Source organism: Crinia signifera, chromosome 5 (genome assembly GCF_055691185.1).
Source record: "Crinia signifera chromosome 5, ASM5569118v1, whole genome shotgun sequence".
Lineage (NCBI taxonomy): Eukaryota > Metazoa > Chordata > Amphibia > Anura > Myobatrachidae > Crinia > Crinia signifera.
Window position 1 is genome coordinate 32,269,968 of NC_139221.1, and position 19,790 is coordinate 32,289,757.

The following is a 19,790-nucleotide window of genomic DNA, read 5'->3' on the forward strand; positions in this document are numbered from 1 at the left end:
CCAGCTAGGTGACCTGGGAGATGTGACAGTTAGTAATGACTACAGCTGTGCACCAGCTAGGTGACCTGGGAAATGTGGCAGTTAGTAATGACTACAGCTGTGCACCATCTAGGTGACATGGGAAATGTGACCATTAGTAATGACTACAGCTGTGCACCATCTAGGTGACATGGGAAATGTGACCATTAGTAATGACTACAGCTGTGCACCATCTAGGTGACATGGGAAATGTGACCGTTAGTAATGACTATAGCTGTGCACCAGCTAGGTGACCTGGGAAATGTGTCAGTTAGTAATGACTACGCCTATGCACAAATGCACCAGTGGTCTGGAAAATGTGACCTGCTGGTAGATCTCCAGGACCGTTTTGGCCTGCCTTGAGCTAGGCTATTCTATGTAATCTCCAAACAAACAGATCATTGAGGTTTTGGCCCTACCACAGTGGATATTTATAAAACCTGGACTGATGAAGGTGCCTTGAGGTCTGAGTTTGAGAACCACTGTCCTACACACAGATTTCTCAGGTACACTGCTCCATTTGCTGAGGCACTGTGTAGCTGCGATCATTTCAGTGGAAGTCATGTGCACCTACAGTCACTAATACATGGATCTACAGACGAGGCAATGCAGGTAATCATTTCACCTGGTTTTTATTCTAACTAATTAAATTTGATCTGATTGGTTTAAACTTTAACCATGCATAAAATCATTTTAGTGCCTACGCAGGCTTCAGTGGAAAGGCAGCTTGTGTATAAAGTGCATCACTGAGGACAGAGGGAATACATAAACTCCTTTATAAAAATAAGCTGATCATATCTGCTGCTTGTGGACGTCAATGCAATAAGTGAGGTGCCTCATTATTTAGGTACAAGGTGTTCCATGATGTAGAACTGGTCTATCCCTCCTGTGCTCCTTGTCTCTAAGTTACAGGCTCATCAAATGACAAACTGCAATCTGTCTGTGACTTACCAGCCCCGACCCTAGATAATAGTAAGTATGTTATTGATTAGGGGGTGGGGTTAGGGGGATATGTTACCCTGGGCCGTCCTAACCCTGACGGCCCTGGGTAACACTGCTTGTATCAGTCTCAGCTCTGGCCAATAATGACATCCGAGCTACAGAATAGGGAAACAGTTGCTGCACCTCACTGAGAGCTCCAGTGCCAGAAGGTGTTCATTCAACAGTCTCCAGCAGAGGGAGCTGCTGAGCAAAACAAGCAGCAGCGCTGCTCCCATGGAGTTCAGCCATAACTGATTTTTCCTGTCCTCGAGGCACCGTGCCTGAAGCATGGCTAGCGCAGCATGCCATGCGAGGGGATGTGGTACACTTTGACGGTGTCCATGTCAACTATGGGGTAAATTAAATGACAGTCTAAACTGCCGTCTTGTGGGAAAGACGTCAGTTTCCAACTGATTTAGGTAGGACCTATTCAATTCCGGCTGTTTTTTTTTTCCAACAGGTCAGAATGTTCCGACCTGTCGGAAACCAGGTGGTTTGGCGGAAAAGCCGTCAATCCACCTTCTTTTGTCAAAAATGTGTCCAAATCTGACAGGTTTTGTCCCCGTTTCAATCTGCCTGCATCCCGCCACCTCCCACACCGTTTACCTGTATTGCCGCCAGGCTGGGTGAGAGAGCTCACCCGGCGTTGTCCCAGCTCCTGCCGCCTCCCAGCCGCATCCCCGCCATCGCTCACCCAGTCCCGGCGCCGGCCGGGTGAGTAGCAATCAGCGGCCCAATCCGACTCTCGGATTGGGCCGCTGATTTGAATAGGTAGTGTCGGATCCATTCCAACAAATGAATGTCGAAATGGATCTGAAACTAATTGAATATACCCCTATGTCGACATTCAGGACAAAAAACATGATAAGCTCATGTCATGTTGACCTAATGCCTGTGTCTACCTCTCAACCCAGTCAACCTTATGGGCCCCATACATCAGCAATCACAATTTATGGATTTTTAGATATAGGGATATTTTGTCCAGATAAATGGATTTTACAATCTATCTGACTTTGCCCACACATTACAGATTTATTTCAGTGATCGGCAGATTTTTCCATCTAAAGATTGCATCTTCATATCTGGAAATTGCCCCAATTGATTGTCATTTCAGCTGTTCATAATGTAAATAGATGAAGACGAATTGGGAATGCCCACACATATAAAAAAGATCTGCAGATAATACCAGATTATTAAACATGTTTAAAAACCTGATTAAGCAATCGATTGGCGATTTTGATTGGGATTGCCAAAAGGGGGAGCCCACACATCTAAAATAAATTGTGGCAATCATCTCCATATCTGAAAATTGTCACAATTAATTGCTGATGTATGGGTGTATGGGGCCCTTAAGCCTTGTCGACCTATTTCAGGTGTCAACCAAATCCCTATAGACTTTTTAGTGGTCGACCCAATGCATATTGACCTAAATAGGTCGGACCCCGTGACCCATACCCAGCACAATACATATTGCTCAGTGGATTACCGTAACACATATGTTGAGCTATAAATGCAAATGATTATTACAAATTGTATTTTTTTCTTTGAAATGCAAAATATGCATTTACTATGGATTAACCCTATGGCAACAATATTTCAAACATTTTAAATGTATATCTGTATGACCTTATATTGTTCAGCTCTTTAACGTGTATTATGCATCTGCAGTATAGTTTTATACTGAGGTTCCCAACATTGATGGATGAACTCATCTGTCATATGATTAGTTGCACATTATTATCGCTTCTTATGTCATTTTAGGTCACATGAGAAACATGAGAGTGAGAGGATTTAAAAACTCAGAACTGGGGGCCAGATTGGGTGAAGGTCACATGTGTCCAGGAACCTAATTTTAGGGGCAAGTTTTAGGTGATGTGACTCTATTTAGGGCTCTGGCTTTTTTGGACCAAAACCGGTTGGTTCCTGACTTACCAGACTCCCTTCCTAATGTTATTTGGTTTGGTTTGGTGCCTTTTACTATTATTATTGACTATTTTATGGTGAAAAAGAACAGTAAAGGTCCCCATAAACGGAGGTATTACATGCAATACCTCAACAAATGCCCACCAGACCGAGACAGGCCAACTTCCAACTTCCAACTTCCAATTCCGGAGGCCAACCATTCCCCCAAGCCTGATGGCACTTCTGGTATCCACAAAAGGAGACCCAATTTGCCGCGGACTGGAAGCCGCAAATGACTTCTTCAGGTGCGGCGTTATTAGTTATAGTTGATTCGTTTTATCGCCTTTTTGCGATATAAATGGCCGCATTAATGAGACAGCGGTCACTAGCCTTGAAGAAGATCCCGCAGTGGCTTGAAACACTTCTGCCTTTACCAGTGGCAGGACACAACGGGACTCTGCCCAGATAAAGTCATACTTTCTGGGAAGTTGTAGGAGACTCTGCTACAAACCTAAATAGTGGACCAACTCTCCCGCAGTTTGGCTGCTAATGTATCTCTCTCCAAAGCTTAGTAAATAGATTCCATGGTATTTCAAAGCACTTGGACTTGAGTTGAGGTTCCTCTATGGCTTGGATATCTCTCTAGTGTTTTATAACGTCCCACAGTTTCATGTCACCTCTCAGAACAGCACAACAGCGGCTGAGATCTCATATGATGACAAGTCATGCTTCTGTGTTGAGTAAACACCATCTTCCATATTTACACAATAATGAGTGTGCGTAGCTGGGGCTGGGCGGAGTGTGCAGTAAACTACCATAAACATGCTTATCTTTCCCATCTCCCACAATAAGTAATGTGCTTGTGCAGCTTCCTGTGACCTATAACTGTAGAAACCTTCCTTTGGAACATAACTGAAAATACATGAATATTTTAAATATACAAATAAAGCTGCACTGCCTCGGTCTGTCCTAGTACACACTGTTCAGTATAAGCATACTGCTGGAATGGCTAGGAGGCTCCAGAGAATGGGATGGGAGTCAGCTCTGCAAAGGGGGGGCGGTGGGCGTGATGTGAAAGGGGCAGGGTGAGGGCGGGGCTCACTGAAGGAGGCTGTGCAGGGGGCGTGGTACTTGCAATGGTGTCATTGCAATTGTACAATGTTGCTATTATAGGCATTGTACAATGGGGGCGGTGCCATGAAGCCCCCCCTCCAACTGTATCTTTTTGGCCAATACAGTACCGTTTTTTTTAAAGCCTGTACCAGCCAAAAAGGGCTTTGTAACGGGTTTCATGGTCTCCAACTGTCCATTGAAACTGTACATGAAGGGTGCATGGTTTTATCTGTGACCATGCCCCCTTTCCAAATTTGAACCGGGTTCTGCCCTGCATAATGATGCAATTATGGGGGGGGGGGGGGGGGGTTGTGCAGGTCTGCAGGAATTATGTGGGGCTTACCTACATTTCTGGGGAGCCTACTGGGCCATTTTGGGAGGGTCGGCGAGTATAAGAAGACTCCACAAGCCTCGCACCATCCAGCCACTCACTTACAAGTGGGCAGACCAGACGGCATTGTGGGTGTGGCCGCATTAACGCAGTTGTACAGACAATAGGGGCCTCGTTTTTGTCAGCTTTTGGCGATATAGTCAAAACATATGGGGTCCAGTGGTGTACTTATAATGGGTGCAGTGTGTGCGGTGCAGGTGGGCCCCCGCCACACTCATTTTGTTTGACACTTACCTCTCTGGATTCCCATGATGCCTGCAGCAGTGCTGCATAAATCCTTGGAGACATGGCCTCTGCAACATTTTTTAAGAGATCTGCACATGTGCAGTAGGGTCTGAGCTATCTAGCGTGGTGCTGATGCTGGGAGAGAGGAGGGAGGCCCTACACACATGTGCCTCCTCCGCTCTTAAAACGCCCCTGATGGGGCCCGATTCTGATTTGGAAGTAAGCCAAAAAAAGCAAGCAACTGTGCACCTGGGCCAAACCATGTTGCACTGCAGGTGGGGCAGACCTTACATGGGCAGAGAGAATTGGGTGGGGTGTTTCCAAACTGAAATCTAAATTGCAGTGTAAAATAAAGCTGTCTAGCATTTGTGGTATACATGCTAAAGCAGCCAGTATTTACCCTGGCGTGCACAGGAAAAATCTAAAATGGGTGTGCTGCACGTAAGATGTGAAGATGCTGCTAATGACCAGTATGCTTGCGATAGATCACACATAAGATCTATCGTGTTTCTGGCAAGCTCCCGGAGAAATCGCTAGATGACTCGGATCGGATGCTGGTCGTCCTGGTCGTATGGCCGGCTTAATCTTGTCTGAGAACACACATTTTCAGATATGAATGAAATTTACAATTTAGGAAATTTCAACAAAATTTCAGGGGCTTTTATAAATCCTTAGGGGGTATTCAATCCCCGCCGCTGTTTCCATCAGGGGAAATAGCGGCTGGCGCCTATTCTATGCTGTTGTTCCCGATGGCATTGAAGCAGCAGCACGACAGAACAGTCCAGACTATAAAATCAGTCGGGTCCGTTTTGCCGAAAACGGAAGTGGATTGTCCAGATCACAGCCGGATCTCTACAATCCATGGCCATTTTTTGCAGACACGCCCCCTTTTCACAGATCGGCAGGTGGGACATTGACTCCCGTCTGCCAATAAACTGGCAAGCGGACCACAAACGGGCCAGGGTCCCTACTGCCGGGATGTACCAACAGTCGGTACCTGAGACTGAATACCCCCCTTAGTATAATGGGGCCTACACACGGGGTGATTTCAGGGCATTTTTTTAAGCGATCTGAGTTAATTTGACTAGATCACATAGAAAATGCCCCTACATCGCTCTGTGTGTAGGGGCATAGTGATAGTGATGCCCGGCTCCGCGTGTTGCTATCGCCAGCGATTAATTTTCAGCATGCTAGATTGCCGGGGACAGGGCCAGTGTTCTCATTGGCTCAGCACACAGCGCTGACACATCAGTATGTGCTGAGCAATCTTGCTGAGCAATCTAGCATCGCTCATATAGCTTAGCAAAATATCCCCGTGTGTAGGCCCTGTAACTTGCATAATCATAAAGGAACTGGCCAAGCTGAAATACGCTTTACTGTTATAAGCATATGAATGTTCTCACTGGTTAGAGCAGGGGTGGGGAACCTTTTTTGTGCCGAGGGCCATTTGTATGGGTAAAAATTGCTTTGGGGGCCATACTGCAAGTAAAAATGTATCTTACAAATTCCCCTGCTGCAGCCGTTCCACGCTCCGGCGGCTGCCATTGAATTGGACTGACTGTCTTCTTCTTCTGTTGATTAAGAGGAATCTCGCGAGAACTACCTACCTCTCGCAAGAATTCCCCTGTGCTTGACTCCAGGCAAAGCCACCGGGTGGGTGGGTGGGTGGGCGGGCCACTCAGACCGGGCCTTAAGTTCCCCACCCCTGGGCTAGAGGTTGTTCAAATGTTGCGTTCCATACATGAACCTCTTCTGAAGAATTAAGGCAATTGTGGTCGGGATGTAGACAAACAAACCTTATACAAACCGTTTGGGACGAATGTTGTAGTGCCGGAGTTCATGCAACATGTTGGCATAACGCGGATGTTATTTTTTTTTTACAGGCGCAATGACAGGCTGCAAACTAGTACTGTATAATTATTAAGTCATCACTAGATTTGGTGCCATTGCGCCCAATCATGGTTCTACAGCCTACTGGGTAATGCAAGAATAAGGCAGATGACAATATAAAAGGAAAGGTTTCATTACAGCAAGTCCAAACCAGTTACCAGTTCTGGAATACATATCTCACAGAATGAGAATATGACCATTTAACACAGACTGTTTGTATCTCCTCACTGTATGTATCTATAGTTGTACAGAATGTACAGTATTTACAATACTTCAAGACGTTACTATAGAGATAGATTGGTTCCCACCGGCCATAACCGCTTTCTACATTTGGTGAACCGGTTTCCCTCTAGTCCTATAAAGTACAAATGCTGAACAGGCTTAAGTACCTGCGTATACATTCTAGTAAAAATAACATTATTATTACAATCCTATTTAATAAAAGGATATCACTGCCCCCACTTCTATGGAGGGAATTCAAGAGTTTTGTACGTCGGAGGCCACTAGATGGCGACCTGAGGGAGAAATTCAAGTGTTTCCAAGTCCAGGCTCGCACAGCCATTGGTGCCAATGTTATGGGTATGTTGTTATGTTGTTTTGACAAGCTGGTAACCAGTTTATATAGCAATATCTACATTAACTCAATTATGTCACCCGCCCGGGTCCAAGTGTGGCTTACAGTATGGTGCCCCTGGGGAGCTGGAGGAGAGATACGGATGCAAGAAGAGGTGCCATTGCCACCATTTCTACACTGATACAAAGGCAACTCGTCCGCCTTGCAGCTAATTGAATGGACTCTTTGAATACATCTTTCTTGGATCATTACCTTGGCTTCTTCATTCACATCCCAAGTGAAAGACACGGCATTATACGCTATTTCTTCAATGTTCCCAATGGTATTAAAACTTTCTTTGTAGTCCGCTAGTAAACAGATAGGACACATCATTAGTATGCATGGAACTGGCAATGACTCTAGATGGGAGTTCTATAGAAGATGGGATTCAATCAGATCTGATATCTTCTAGCATGTGTTAAATGAATAAGAACTAGAATCCCAAAATCAATAGAACTCCTATTTTAGTAATTTTACCTCTAAGCTGGATTCCATTCCTGTAAACAAACTGAACCCAATAACACAGACACCAATGTTTTGGGTACACTACACAAGATGACCCTGGACGGGATGTAGTAAGCAATTGCGGTACATCCCGCCGCACATCGCAGGGATACTAATTGCATATGTACGAATATATGCGATTGGTATCGCAAAGTACAACTCTTGTGAAAAAAGCTGCCCTTTGCGAAGCAGCCAGAAAAGGGGGAGAGGGTCCCAGCGGGTCCCTCTCACCTCCTTTACCTGGGAGCCTCCTGCTGGAGATGGCTGCAATGACTCCCGGGCTCCTCCTCCCTGCAACCGGAAGGGGAAGTAATACTGCTTGGGAGAAGGAGGTCACTGGGTCCGGGCAGCACAGCAGGAGGCTGGCTGGACAGCAGGTGAGGATTGGGTGGTGTGGGTGGCGGTGGAAGCGGTAAGAAGCCCATAGACTTCTATAGGGTAATGCCAGAAAAAACTGTGTTTTTACCACATTTTTCACTTGATACATCCCAGCCTCTCACTTTTAAGGTGATAGATAATCACCTATCTATAGATAATTTGGTACAATGGATGGATTTGCAGCCATCAACATTTTGTCCAGTTTTGTGTTGTGCACCATAGATACAAGTAGGAAACTACAATGTACATCCTGACGTAAATGGCTGCTCGGTGCTGCACATCACACAGAATTCTACCAGGAGGCCATGCATTATGTTACAACGTAGCCATGGAAACATAAACCGGAGAGGAATCAGAGAAATCTCTTACGGGTGGCAGGCCCACCATGAAAGGGATTGGGCATCTTGCTTTCCATCGCTTGATAAAGAAATCAGATGCCTCATAGCCTATGGGGATACAGTAACCATTGAAGAAAGAAGGACCTCCAGAGAAATCTGGCATCCTCTACCGGTGAAAAGGGTTTTCATTGCTTCATAAATAAACCCTACTGTCTGCACAATATCACATCACTGTGTACTATAGCAGCATTATACATGACCGCTATTAATATAGGACATAAACATTCTAGTTGTATAATTCTAACACAACACAGGGCAGGACAATACATTGGATGAGCGGGATTACCTATGTCCAGGACCCGTTGCTTCGCGGTGTGCTGCCGGGAGTGCCAGTACTTCCAGTACTTTAATTGTTCATCACGGTTTTTATCCTCACTGAACACAACCATGACCACGCTCTGCGGAGACAAAGGAAATCAGTCAAGAAAATAGAACCCAGTGGCAATAAGCATTATTTTATTTTGTAGCCCCTTATCCCTTTCACACCAGAAAATGCAGGGATTTACCCAGGAAAAGATAGGCCAGCCGCTGATTGGCTGAGATAGAGAGAGCATTCTCAGCCAATCAGTGCCCAGCCTATCTTTTGAAACTTCAAATTCTGCCGCTGCTGTCTACAGTGTCCGCTCACTCAGCTCTTCCCGGACACTGTGGACTGCCCGCTCCGCCGTTGCACCTACAGCCCCCGGGCGCTTCATGTTGCCCGGACCACACGCTGCCCAGGTACCACCTCGCCTCCTCCTGTATCCGTCCCTAACTGAGGCCACCCAGCCTGCATCTCATCAGCAAGCTGGGTCAGTAGCTTTCACACCAGCCAGTAACCCGGGCTGGTCGCAGGAGCAACCCTGATAGCTAGCAGGGTTGAAATCCTGGCAAATTTTCCTGGGAATTTTGCCCGGGATCATTTCACACCAGCGCTAGTCGCCAACCCGGGAATTTTGGCTGTTGGGAAAGGGGTATAAGATGCCAAGATGCGAGTTCTGATGGAAGCCTGTCCCAGCAATCAGAAAGATGTAAAGTAATTACACTCCAGACCACTTTGCTTCCGTGCTCGGCAGCTGCATGTGCGCACTGGGAAAACACTCCAGTCCTCCAGAGAGGGATCGCAAGACCCATCTACAGCAGGGCTACCCTAACGGAATTAACCTAACGTCCCATGCTCACCAAGGCACACAAAACTACACTTTGCAGGTCTTGTTCTATACCATATCCAAACTTAATACGTGTACATAACATGAGCCAAGAACATATGTTTGTTTTATACTTTTACACAAGATCAGAGATCTGCCACCAGCTTCCAAATTCTATTCCACACACTATATTATGTAGAGGCAGTATCTGGGGAAGGTTTAGCCATGTGAGTGCAAATCATACTTGCCTACTTTTGAAAACTAGTTTCAAGGAGATTATTGTTGGTAGCAGACTTTTGCACGGTGCCCCATTGAGGGGGGGTGTCATGCTCCACCCAAAGGGCGTGTCTAGCTCCATAGATGGAGAGATTGTGAAAAGAGATTGTGAACGTGGCACCTAGAAGCGTGGGTGTGTACTGCTACGTCTGAGAGGAATCTTTTATAATGACTTATTTCCAAATGTAGATGATCCCCAAAGCAGTTAGTAAGAGATACTATGCTTGGTAAAGTGCTGGGAAATGGTGCTGATGATTCAATGTAAATGTATCTATCTCTCATTCCGTTTTCCCTAAAAAAATGTAACAGTGTAATGTGGGCTAGGTCAAATGAGGGAGATTGTTAGACTAATGAGGGAGAGAGGGAGATTGCTGCTATTTCAGAGAGTCTCCTGCAGAATGCAGGAGGGGAGGTAACTATGATGTAACAGTGTAATGTGGGCTAGGTGAAATGAGGGAGATTGCTAGACTAATGAGGGAGAGAGGGAGATTGCTGCTATTTCAGGGAGTCTCCTGCAGAATGCGGGAGGGGAGGTAACTATGATGTAACAGTGTAATGTGGGCTAGGTGACATGAGGGAGATTGCTAGACTAATGAGGGAGAGAGGGAGATTGCTGCTATTTCAGGGGGTCTCCTGCAGAATGCAGATGGGGAGGTAACTATGATGTAACAGTGTAATGTGGGCCAGGTGACAGGAGGGAGATTGGTAGACTAATGAGGGAGAGAGGGAGATTGCTGCTATTTCAGGGAGTCTCCTGCAGAATGCGGGAGGGGAGATAACTATGGTGCAAATACAGGATAGAAAATACTGGATGTTGCCCATAGCAACCAATCTATTATCTTCTAGAAGGTGCTAAATAAATAAGTAGTATCTGATTGGTTGCATCATCCCATCTTCAACCTTAGTAAATGTACCCCTCGTGCTCTCTGCTGTAGACATATATTGCCCTTTTCTCCACAATCAGTGTGCACTCTCCTCTCCCAAGCCACCTGTATACAGGTACAGACGTGCATTATATTGGCATCAAGCTGTTTTTATAAGACACATTTTCTCATAAACGGCCACTCCTTGAGAAAATACACAGATCTTTGAATTCCTTTAGCACCTTCCTCTGGAGGTTGAACATTCCTTTGAGCTGTGAGAATCTAATTTCCCAGCCTGTGCTGATCACTTTCCTCACAATACCGCAGAGCTTTGTGCCTGGTTAGCAGGGTGTAAAAGATATGCAGGCAGAGAGAAGGGCGCACGCACATCTAGTCTAAGTGTAAAACCAAAAATGGAAATTTTAATTTTAATTTGACCCCATTTGGTCAAATATTGACATTCGTGGCTCTTTGGGGAGGGGGCAATGCTAAAATTATGTCATTTTATCACCGTCCCCTCCTCATAGACCCACAAATTGCAGCATTTACTGTGGTGGGGGGCGGGGCTTGATCCCATTGGCTCTGTCCTCTCCACCCTCAGCTGAGAGGTTTCTTATGGAGAGGAGGAAAAAAAGTAGGCAAGTATGATACAGGGCTAGCGATGACAGCAAGCCGCCAAGAGCAATCGCAGCGCAAGCATGACAGACAGTGACACAACTAATAATTCTGCGCCCCCCTGCTGAAAAAGCAGAAGGGACACTTGGAAAATGGCTGCCCCCATACAGCAGACAAAAACTGTCTGCAGTATGGGCGCAGCCATTTTCCAAGTGTCACTTTTTGTATTAGCAGCGCTGCGGCTGCAGCAGTAGCCGGGAGAGCTGGGACCCGGTGCAGACAAGGCAGAAGGCAGCCAGTGAGTAATAATAGTCCCGCAGCCTCCACATGGGATCGATATGAATGTTAGACAATCACATCTTCCAAAGTGATCATTTTGACACTACAATGTCATCAGTTTGCATGTTGACATGGTTTGATTATCGACGTGCTAGTTTTGTTCTCATTCTGTCCCTAACCGCAAACTTTCTGGAAATGTAGAAATGACAATAATGTCAACATTTGGTCTGTGTCGACATTTTGCCGGTGTCAGCTTTAATTATATTAACAATTTAACCATGTAAACATAATAGATGTCAACATTCTGCAGACCAAAAGTCATACTTGCCTACTTTTGAAAACTAGTTTCAGGGAGATTATAGTTGGTAATAGAATTTTGCACAGCACCCCATTGAGGGGGGGTGTCATGCTCCACTTAAAGGGCGTGTCTAGTTCCATATATGGAGAGATTGTGAAAAGAGATTGTGAACGTGGCACCCAGAAGCTTTAGTGTGTACTGCTATATCTGAGGGGAATCTTGTAAAATGACTTATATCCAAATGTAGATGAGCCCCAAAGCAGTTAGTAAGAGATACTATACTTGGTAAAATGCTGGGAAATGGCTCTGATGATTCAATGTAAATGTATCTGTCTCTCATTCCTTTTTTCCCCCAAAATGTAACCGTGTAATGTGGGCTAGGTGACATGAGGGAGATTGCTAGACTAATGAGGGAGAGAGGGAGATTGCTGCTATGTCAGGGAGTCTCCTGCAGAATGCAGGTGTGGAGTTAACTATGATGTAACAGTGTAATGTCGGCTATGTGACATGAGGGAGATTGCTAGACTAATGAGGGAGAGAGGGAGATTGCTGCTATTTCAGGGAGTCTCCTGCAGAATGCAGGAGGGTAGGCATACCTCCCAACAGTCCCGATTTTATCGGGACAGTCCCGAATGTCAGGGCCTGTCCCGCTGTCCCACCCACGGGCGGCAGTGTCCCGCGGTGTGGGGGGGCTGTTGGGAGTCCCCCCTGTCAGCTACTAAGCAGCGGGGAATAAACGCTGTGCGCATGCGCGCAGCGTCTATTCCCGCAGCCAGGGGCCTGGGGGCATGGCTAGAGGCTCACAGAGCCTCTGGGTCATGCCCCCATAGCGGCAAAATGGGGGTGTGGCCTTGCGGGGGAGCCGCGAGTATAGGCCACGCCCCCGAGAATTTCGGCGCGCAGCAGCAGCGTCCCGATTGCTGAACTGCCGAAGTTGGGAGGTATGGGGTAGGTAACTATGCCAAAAGTGTGAATATCGGCCTGGGGATCAGTGACAATATGACTGCAGCATACCCTTTATGGCCAATGGCTGCAGTCGTTTGATGGGACTAATATGATGGGACTGGGAATAATATTATGCTAATGGTTGAAACCAGAAGTCACTGGAAGGCAAAGTTCTATATCCCCTGATGGTGGCTCTACTACTGAAACTGAACACCTGAGGTGTTCTGCCCAGCAAAGACTTTCCATGAGCAAACTCAGTACACACATGGGGCTCAGCCGAAATTGCCTAGGGCTGAGTCCTGTGTACACGGCTTAAATCTCTCTGCACATGTTACATCTGCCCCACCTGCAGTGCAGCATGTTTTTTGACCAGGAACACAGCTACCTTCTTTTTCTGTTTTGCTTCCCTATTTGGCTCATTGATTGTTATATATCTTCAGAAGCTTCAGCTTGGAAAATCAATAGCCTCTCCAGCCACAGACTCTAATCTTTGTATATATTTATTTACATAGAAAAATAAATATGATGGATTTACAGAAACACGAGGATATTCTAGTATTTGTTCCTGCATCTCAGTATTACTGACATAATGTCTTTAGTGGTATAGTAACCAGGGTGCACACAGCACGTATACGCCTACAGGCATCTGTATTGCTGACAGGCCTTTAGAATATGTTCCCATTGTATATCATTAACCACAATGGTACTCTTTACCTAGCACGGCGCCCATCGCGACCATCGCGACCATCGCATGCACTAAAAAACGGGTGCGATGCGATGCCCGCGATTTTCCCATAGGGATCAATGTTAAAAGTCAGATTGGTCGCGATTTTAGCGTTAATTGGCTCAATGCCCGCGATTTTTACATAGGAATCAATGTTAAATGGGCCACAGAGCCCTAATAGTCCCCCTGAAGTGTGAAATGGCCCCCACAATTTTTAACGCCACCCCACGATCAACGTGAACCCGAAGCGTGGCGAGCGCAGCGAGCCCGCGAGGGGCGGCGGTACGCGTCCTCCGACCTTTTCATACCCCCACTATCCACGTCGGCGTGGAGTTGAGAATAGAATAGTGTGGCGAGCGCAGCGAGCCACCGAGCCCGAAGCGTGGCGAGCGCAGCGAGCCCCGCGAGGGGACGCGGATACCTTCACAGGTAAACGCGTCCCCTCGCGGGCTTCACAGGTGTCCGCGTCGCCACGGACACCTGTGAAGCCCGTGAGGGGACGCGTATAACTGTGAAGGTATCCGCGTCCCCTCGCGGGGCTCGCTGCGCTCGCCACGCTTCGGGCTCGGTGGCTCGCTGCGCTCGCCACACTATTCTATTCTCAACTCCACGCCGACGTGGATAGTGGGGGTATGAAAAGGTCGGAGGACGCGTACCGCTGCGCTCGCCACGCTTCGGGTTCACGTTGATCGTGGGGTGGCGTTAAAAATTGTGGGGGCCATTTCACACTTCAGGGGGACTATTAGGGCTCTGTGGCCCATTTAACATTGATTCCTATGTAAAAATCGCGGGCATTGAGCCAATTAACGCTAAAATCGCGACCAATCTGACTTTTAACATTGATCCCTATGGGAAAATCGCGGGCATCGCGGGCATCGCGTCGCACCCGTTTTTGATTTACCCGCGATGCCCGCGATTTTTTACCCCCGACGCCCGTGATTGTAATCGCGGGCGCCGTGCTAGGTAAAGAGTACCACCACAATTCTTACAATGGAAACACGATCACCTGGGAAATATATATATATACGGCTGATATGTGTCTGTTGTCTATTCCGCTAGTCTGCAGATGTCGCCCCAAGGGGTAACACACATCTGTAGCTGTAATTCTGGCGTAGAAAAGGGAAATCCATTACATCAGTGTTGCCGACTTTATTATTCTCCTCTCCGGGAGAAGCCCGGAGAGGAGAGTTTCAGCAGCCGCCCAGGGGGCGGGGCTTAAGAGCGACATCACTAAGCCCCGCCCCCATGATGTTAAACCAGCGAATTCACGGATCTCCGTGGAGGGGGCAGGGCTAAAATGACACGATTGTGTCATTTTAGCTACGCCCCCTCCCCTGAGACCCGAGGATTGCGGCATTTTAATGCCGCGATCCGGGGGGACAGCGGGGGTCCCCCCTGAATCCGGGAGGGTTGCCCACCCTTCCGGGGGGCCGGGAGGGGGACCCCATTTTCGGGAGACTCCCGAAAATTCCGCGAGGGTCGGCAACCCTGATTTACATTGCCGTTACTGTAACATTTTTCAAAAGCAGACTCATCTGCCACCTCCATCTGTGGAATGTGTACCCCAAGAGTTACAGGGAAAGTTGATAATTAGGGGTACGGCTTGTTAGATCGACGGTACCAAGGTTGACAGTCAAAAGGACAACCGCTATTGGTCGACAGTCAAAAGTTCGACACATGAAAAAAAGTCAACATAGTCAAAAGGTCAACACAAGCAAAACATGAAAAGGGTTGACATGTGCTTTTTTTTAAATTGGTGTCTATCCATCATGGATCTCTCCCAGCATGCCTCGCAGGTGGGCCGTCACTCTGTGCATGCGCAGAGGGACTGCCGGGTCTCAGACCCGGAAGTCCAGCGACGGTGCCGCATCACAAAGGACAGCAGTTAACGCAAGAGCTGTACCTTGTGTTACTAATCAGATATGTTAGTGCATATGCAAATGGTAAGAATGCGGTAGCCGGCGGAGGGGGGGGGATGTTAGTACATCCCGCCCTTACACTTTACTGGATGTTTGAAAAATGGCAGTTAGGGGCTGATTGGGTCGTACTTTATCTCCTCAATGTATTCATTAACAGAAGAGGAGGGGCTGCAGCACAGTTCAAAATTCAAATAGGGGAGAAACCCCGGTACTCTTTACTTAGAAGGGCGCCCATCTCGGGCATCTCGGGGATTGAATGCACTAAAAAATCGGGTGCGATCAACCGACGAGATGCCCGAGATTTCCCATAGGGAACAATGTTAAATGTCTCAATTGACCCGATTTTCCTGTTCAATGCCTCAATTGACCCAATTTTTCCATAGGAAACAATGTTAAATGGGCCACAGAGGCCAAATAGGCACCCTGAAGTGAATAATGGCCACCCGAATTGTTAACGCCACCCCACGATCAACGTCAACCCGAAGCGTGGCGAGCGCAGCGAGCCCGCGAGGGGCGGCGGTACGCGTCCTACGACCTTTTCATACCCCCACTATCCACGTCGGCGTGGAGTTGAGAATAGAAAGTGTGGCGAGCGCAGCGAGCCACCGAGCCCGAAGCGTGGCGAGCCCCGCGAGGGGACGCGGATACCTTCACAGGTATCCGCGTCCCCTCGCGGGCTTCACAGCTGTCCGCGTACCCTCGCTACGCTCGCCACGCTTCGGGCTCGGTGGCTCGCTGCGCTCGCCACACTTTCTATTCTCAACTCCACGCCGACGTGGATAGTGGGGGTATGAAAAGGTCGTAGGACGCGTACCGCCGCCCCTCGCGGGCTCGCTGCGCTCGCCACGCATCGGGTTGACGTTGATCGTGGGGTGGCGTTAACAATTCGGGTGGCCATTATACACTTCAGGGTGCCTATTTGGCCTCTGTGGCCCATTTAACATTGTTTCCTATGGAAAAATCTGGTCAATTGAGGCATTGAACAGGAAAATTGGGTCAATTGAGACATTTAACATTGTTCCCTATGGGAAATCTCGGGCATCTCGTCGGTTGATCGCACCCGATTTTTTAGTGCATTCAATCCCCGAGATGCCCGAGATTTTTTACTAACGATGCCCACGATCAAAATCGTGGGCGCCCTTCTAAGTAAAGAGTACCGAAACCCCAACTGTCATGAGTCAGTTTTGGGATGGCACTTGGTGGCAGTTGGTGTGGCTCCCCTATTTATATTTTAAACTGTTCTGCAGCCCTCCCTCTGGAGCTTCGCCTGGTTAACAGTAACACCTATACCAACTTTACCAGTGGTACTTTAAAAAGAAAAATCAATATGTATAAGTTGCATACATTTTACTTAGGTTAGTGGATAATTGAAATACATTTACATACCATGTAAAAAAAATGTGTTTTAAAAAAGTGGATAAAAAGAGATGTTGCCCACAGCAACCTATTGGCTTTACAATGGGTCAAATAATGACATATATTAAAACCGCATATAGGCCGAAAATACATAAAACTTTTTTATAAGTATTGTTAATCAAGCATAGTAATTATTACCCTGACTTTGCTGATGGGATGCCTGAAACACTTGTTGGTTCCCGTTTCACTCAGAGTGACGGCATAAAACTGTCCTTTGTTCAAGTAAGTCATCGGCCCTTCCCCTTGTTTTTGGCGGATAGATTTTGTTGCTTCTAAAGTATATTGAAATGTACTGAAGTATAGGAAAAACAAAAAAAAGATTATATTACTAAATGTTCACATTCAACAAACTTTATTAGCTATGTCCCCACAGAGACACTGCTCCGAGTTCAGTGATGTGGTACAATGCTTCTTCACAACGTACCTTGCAGTTTGATCATACATAAACTCCTCAGCCACCGATGCACTGCGGTATTTCTAGCACAGAGGAAAACAATGATATTCAGGCTTCAAATATATATAGCAAGATAAAAAATAAGTATATAAAATAGATATTGCAGTATATAAACAATGTGCATTATTTTTATTTTGACAGAACAAAACAATACAGTAGGTGTAAAATACACAGAATCCCTGTATACAGCAAAAGGACTGCACTGAATGTTCTTAGGGGTAAATTTACTAAAGCTTCTAAAAATTGAAAATTGGTGGTGATGTTGCCCTTAGCAACCAATCTATCATTTTACCATTGCTTCCTAGAAAATGATTGACAGAAAGAATAGGATTGGTTTCTCTTTTCATTTTATAGAAGCTTTAGCATTCCCTCCAACTATACCGATTTAGCCGGTACAGTACCGTTTTTTAATGGCCTGTACCGACTAAAAAAAGATTGTACCGGTTTTCAGGGTTCAGGTGGCTCCTCCTCCAGGAACTCTCAAGACCCACTTCCTCAGTGTCACCCTTGTCTGTCTGCTCCTCCCCTTACGACTGTAAGCTGAGACAAGCAGGGCCCTCGTCCCGTACGTGCTTTCTCTTCTCTAACGTGTACCATCATCTCTGCCCCACTGCCTACAGCGATACCGAACCCTTGGGTTCTGCCACACTGCTGCTTATTTAAGTATTAGGACCTCTGGTGCAGCAATGTTTCTAAACCACATCCTTGTCCTGCAATGTTCTGTACCCCAAGTCACTGTTTGATTGGTTGTTTTATACTGTTCCAGTTTATGTACTTTGCCAGGCAATGCAGACCCTTTAGGGCAGATTTATTAATCTCAGTGAAGTGATAAAGTGTCTGGTTTTTATCACCGGCCAATCAGCTCCTAACTTTGAAGTTACAGTTTTGGTTTGAAAAATGACAGGTAGGAGCTGATTGGCTGTTGATAAAAACCAGACACTTTATCACTTCACCGAGCTTAATAAATCTACCCCTTTGAGCCCATTAACTCACGGTTAATACTTCCCCTACACTCTTATTGTATTAGTTATGCAACGTCAAAATGTGTGCAGCTTAGTAAATAGTGACAGGACATGGAGATTGACATGGACATGAAGAAACTATACAGGACAGCGGAAGCTACAACAAATGTACTGTAAAAAGAGACCTGCAGAAGACTCCGTGGCTGTATGTACAGGGGACCGTGGCAGCTGTCGTAGGGATCTACTGCAATCCCCTATTTTCTATTAAAAACACTGCCCCCTATAGGTTTCTACGGGGGAATGCTAAAATGCCAAATTTATCAAGCTCCAATTGGAGCATTTGAGTAATTTAAATAATACTATTGTAATGCAAGCTATTGTTTCCATCTTACATCAGAGACGGCTTCCTTATAGCTTTCATTGTACGTGCTGTCCGGAGTGCTGCGTTGGTCGTCCTTGAGGTAATCTGTATGTTGCGCAATATGTGCTCCATAATGAGTCTGCTCAAATATAACACCCCGAGGTTCTTCGCTGTCTGCTCTGTAAGCCACCGATGGGGTCATGAACACCGGTGTAAACTCCTCTGCTTTCACCGTGGTGGCTGAGGAAGCTGGGGCAGGAGTTGGGCTTTCCGATAAATTACTGTTATACTGTTCTCTCTTGGAGGATTCCACAGGTTCCGTGTTCAGGGAAAGGTTCACTGGATTCGTTTTCAAAACCTGCACCCGATTCTCTCCGGTGATCAGGATACTTGGAGTCTCACTAGCCATGATACCATTCCTGTGCATGAGAAACAAGTTAGATTATGGCGTATTCTTACTTAATAGAGCACAAGAGTCATGAAGCCATAAGTCAATATAGGAAAGCCTGTGTAGGGAAGGTTCTGCTTCCAATATGGACCTGCTATGGAGGATGCCTGAAAGCTAGATCGTAATAATTCTAGATCAGTGGTTCTCAAACTTAGTCCTCAGGACCCCACACAAGTCACTAACATTTACCTTTAAACCATAGGTGATCTGGAAAACATGAACTGTGTGGGGTCCTGAGGAACCAGTTTGAGATCCTGTGTCCTAGATGTTTCATGGCCAAGTACATGGCTTTGCATGTCCCTGGTCTCTCTCCACCAGAATGATACAAATCTACATGATAATGCAAAGGATTGGATGTTTCCCGCTGGTAGGGATCTCGAGTGGAAGTCCAGGGAAATGCATAGGACATGGATGGCTAGTAAAGGCTTAGAGGCTAGTGGCCCGCACAAGTAACAAAACTGAGTGTTACACTGTACAATGGAGGGTGCCATTGTTGCTTATAGTGATGTGCAAAGGTGTGCCCTGTTCTTTTTTGTTATGAAAGAGATTGCCCTACATAGGTGACCAAACCTGTCCAAGGAGTAACATGGTCAGAGCCACATTGGGGTCAGAAAACAAGCTGGGAAATCTTAAATCATGGCCAAGGACACTGAGTATGAGTTGCCATTGTAGATAACAAATGGGATAGTA

The 19,790-nt window shown here is 46.5% G+C and overlaps 1 protein-coding gene across 3 annotated transcripts in view; it reads right to left on the reverse strand.

Annotated features, from left to right (window-relative positions):
* The window catches only part of GRHL2 (grainyhead like transcription factor 2), a 76,685-nt gene that overhangs the window by 23,135 nt on the left and 33,760 nt on the right, over positions 1 to 19,790 (reverse strand). For all 3 annotated transcript variants that reach the window (XM_083186964.1, XM_083186965.1, XM_083186966.1), the window contains exons 4-8: positions 18,684 to 19,071; positions 17,300 to 17,352; positions 17,014 to 17,167; positions 8,700 to 8,811; positions 7,347 to 7,441 (exon numbers count right to left, since the gene is read on the reverse strand). In XM_083186964.1, the coding sequence (XP_083043090.1) occupies positions 7,347 to 7,441; positions 8,700 to 8,811; positions 17,014 to 17,167; positions 17,300 to 17,352; positions 18,684 to 19,071 (802 nt within the window). The remainder of the gene's footprint in view (positions 1 to 7,346; positions 7,442 to 8,699; positions 8,812 to 17,013; positions 17,168 to 17,299; positions 17,353 to 18,683; positions 19,072 to 19,790) is intronic.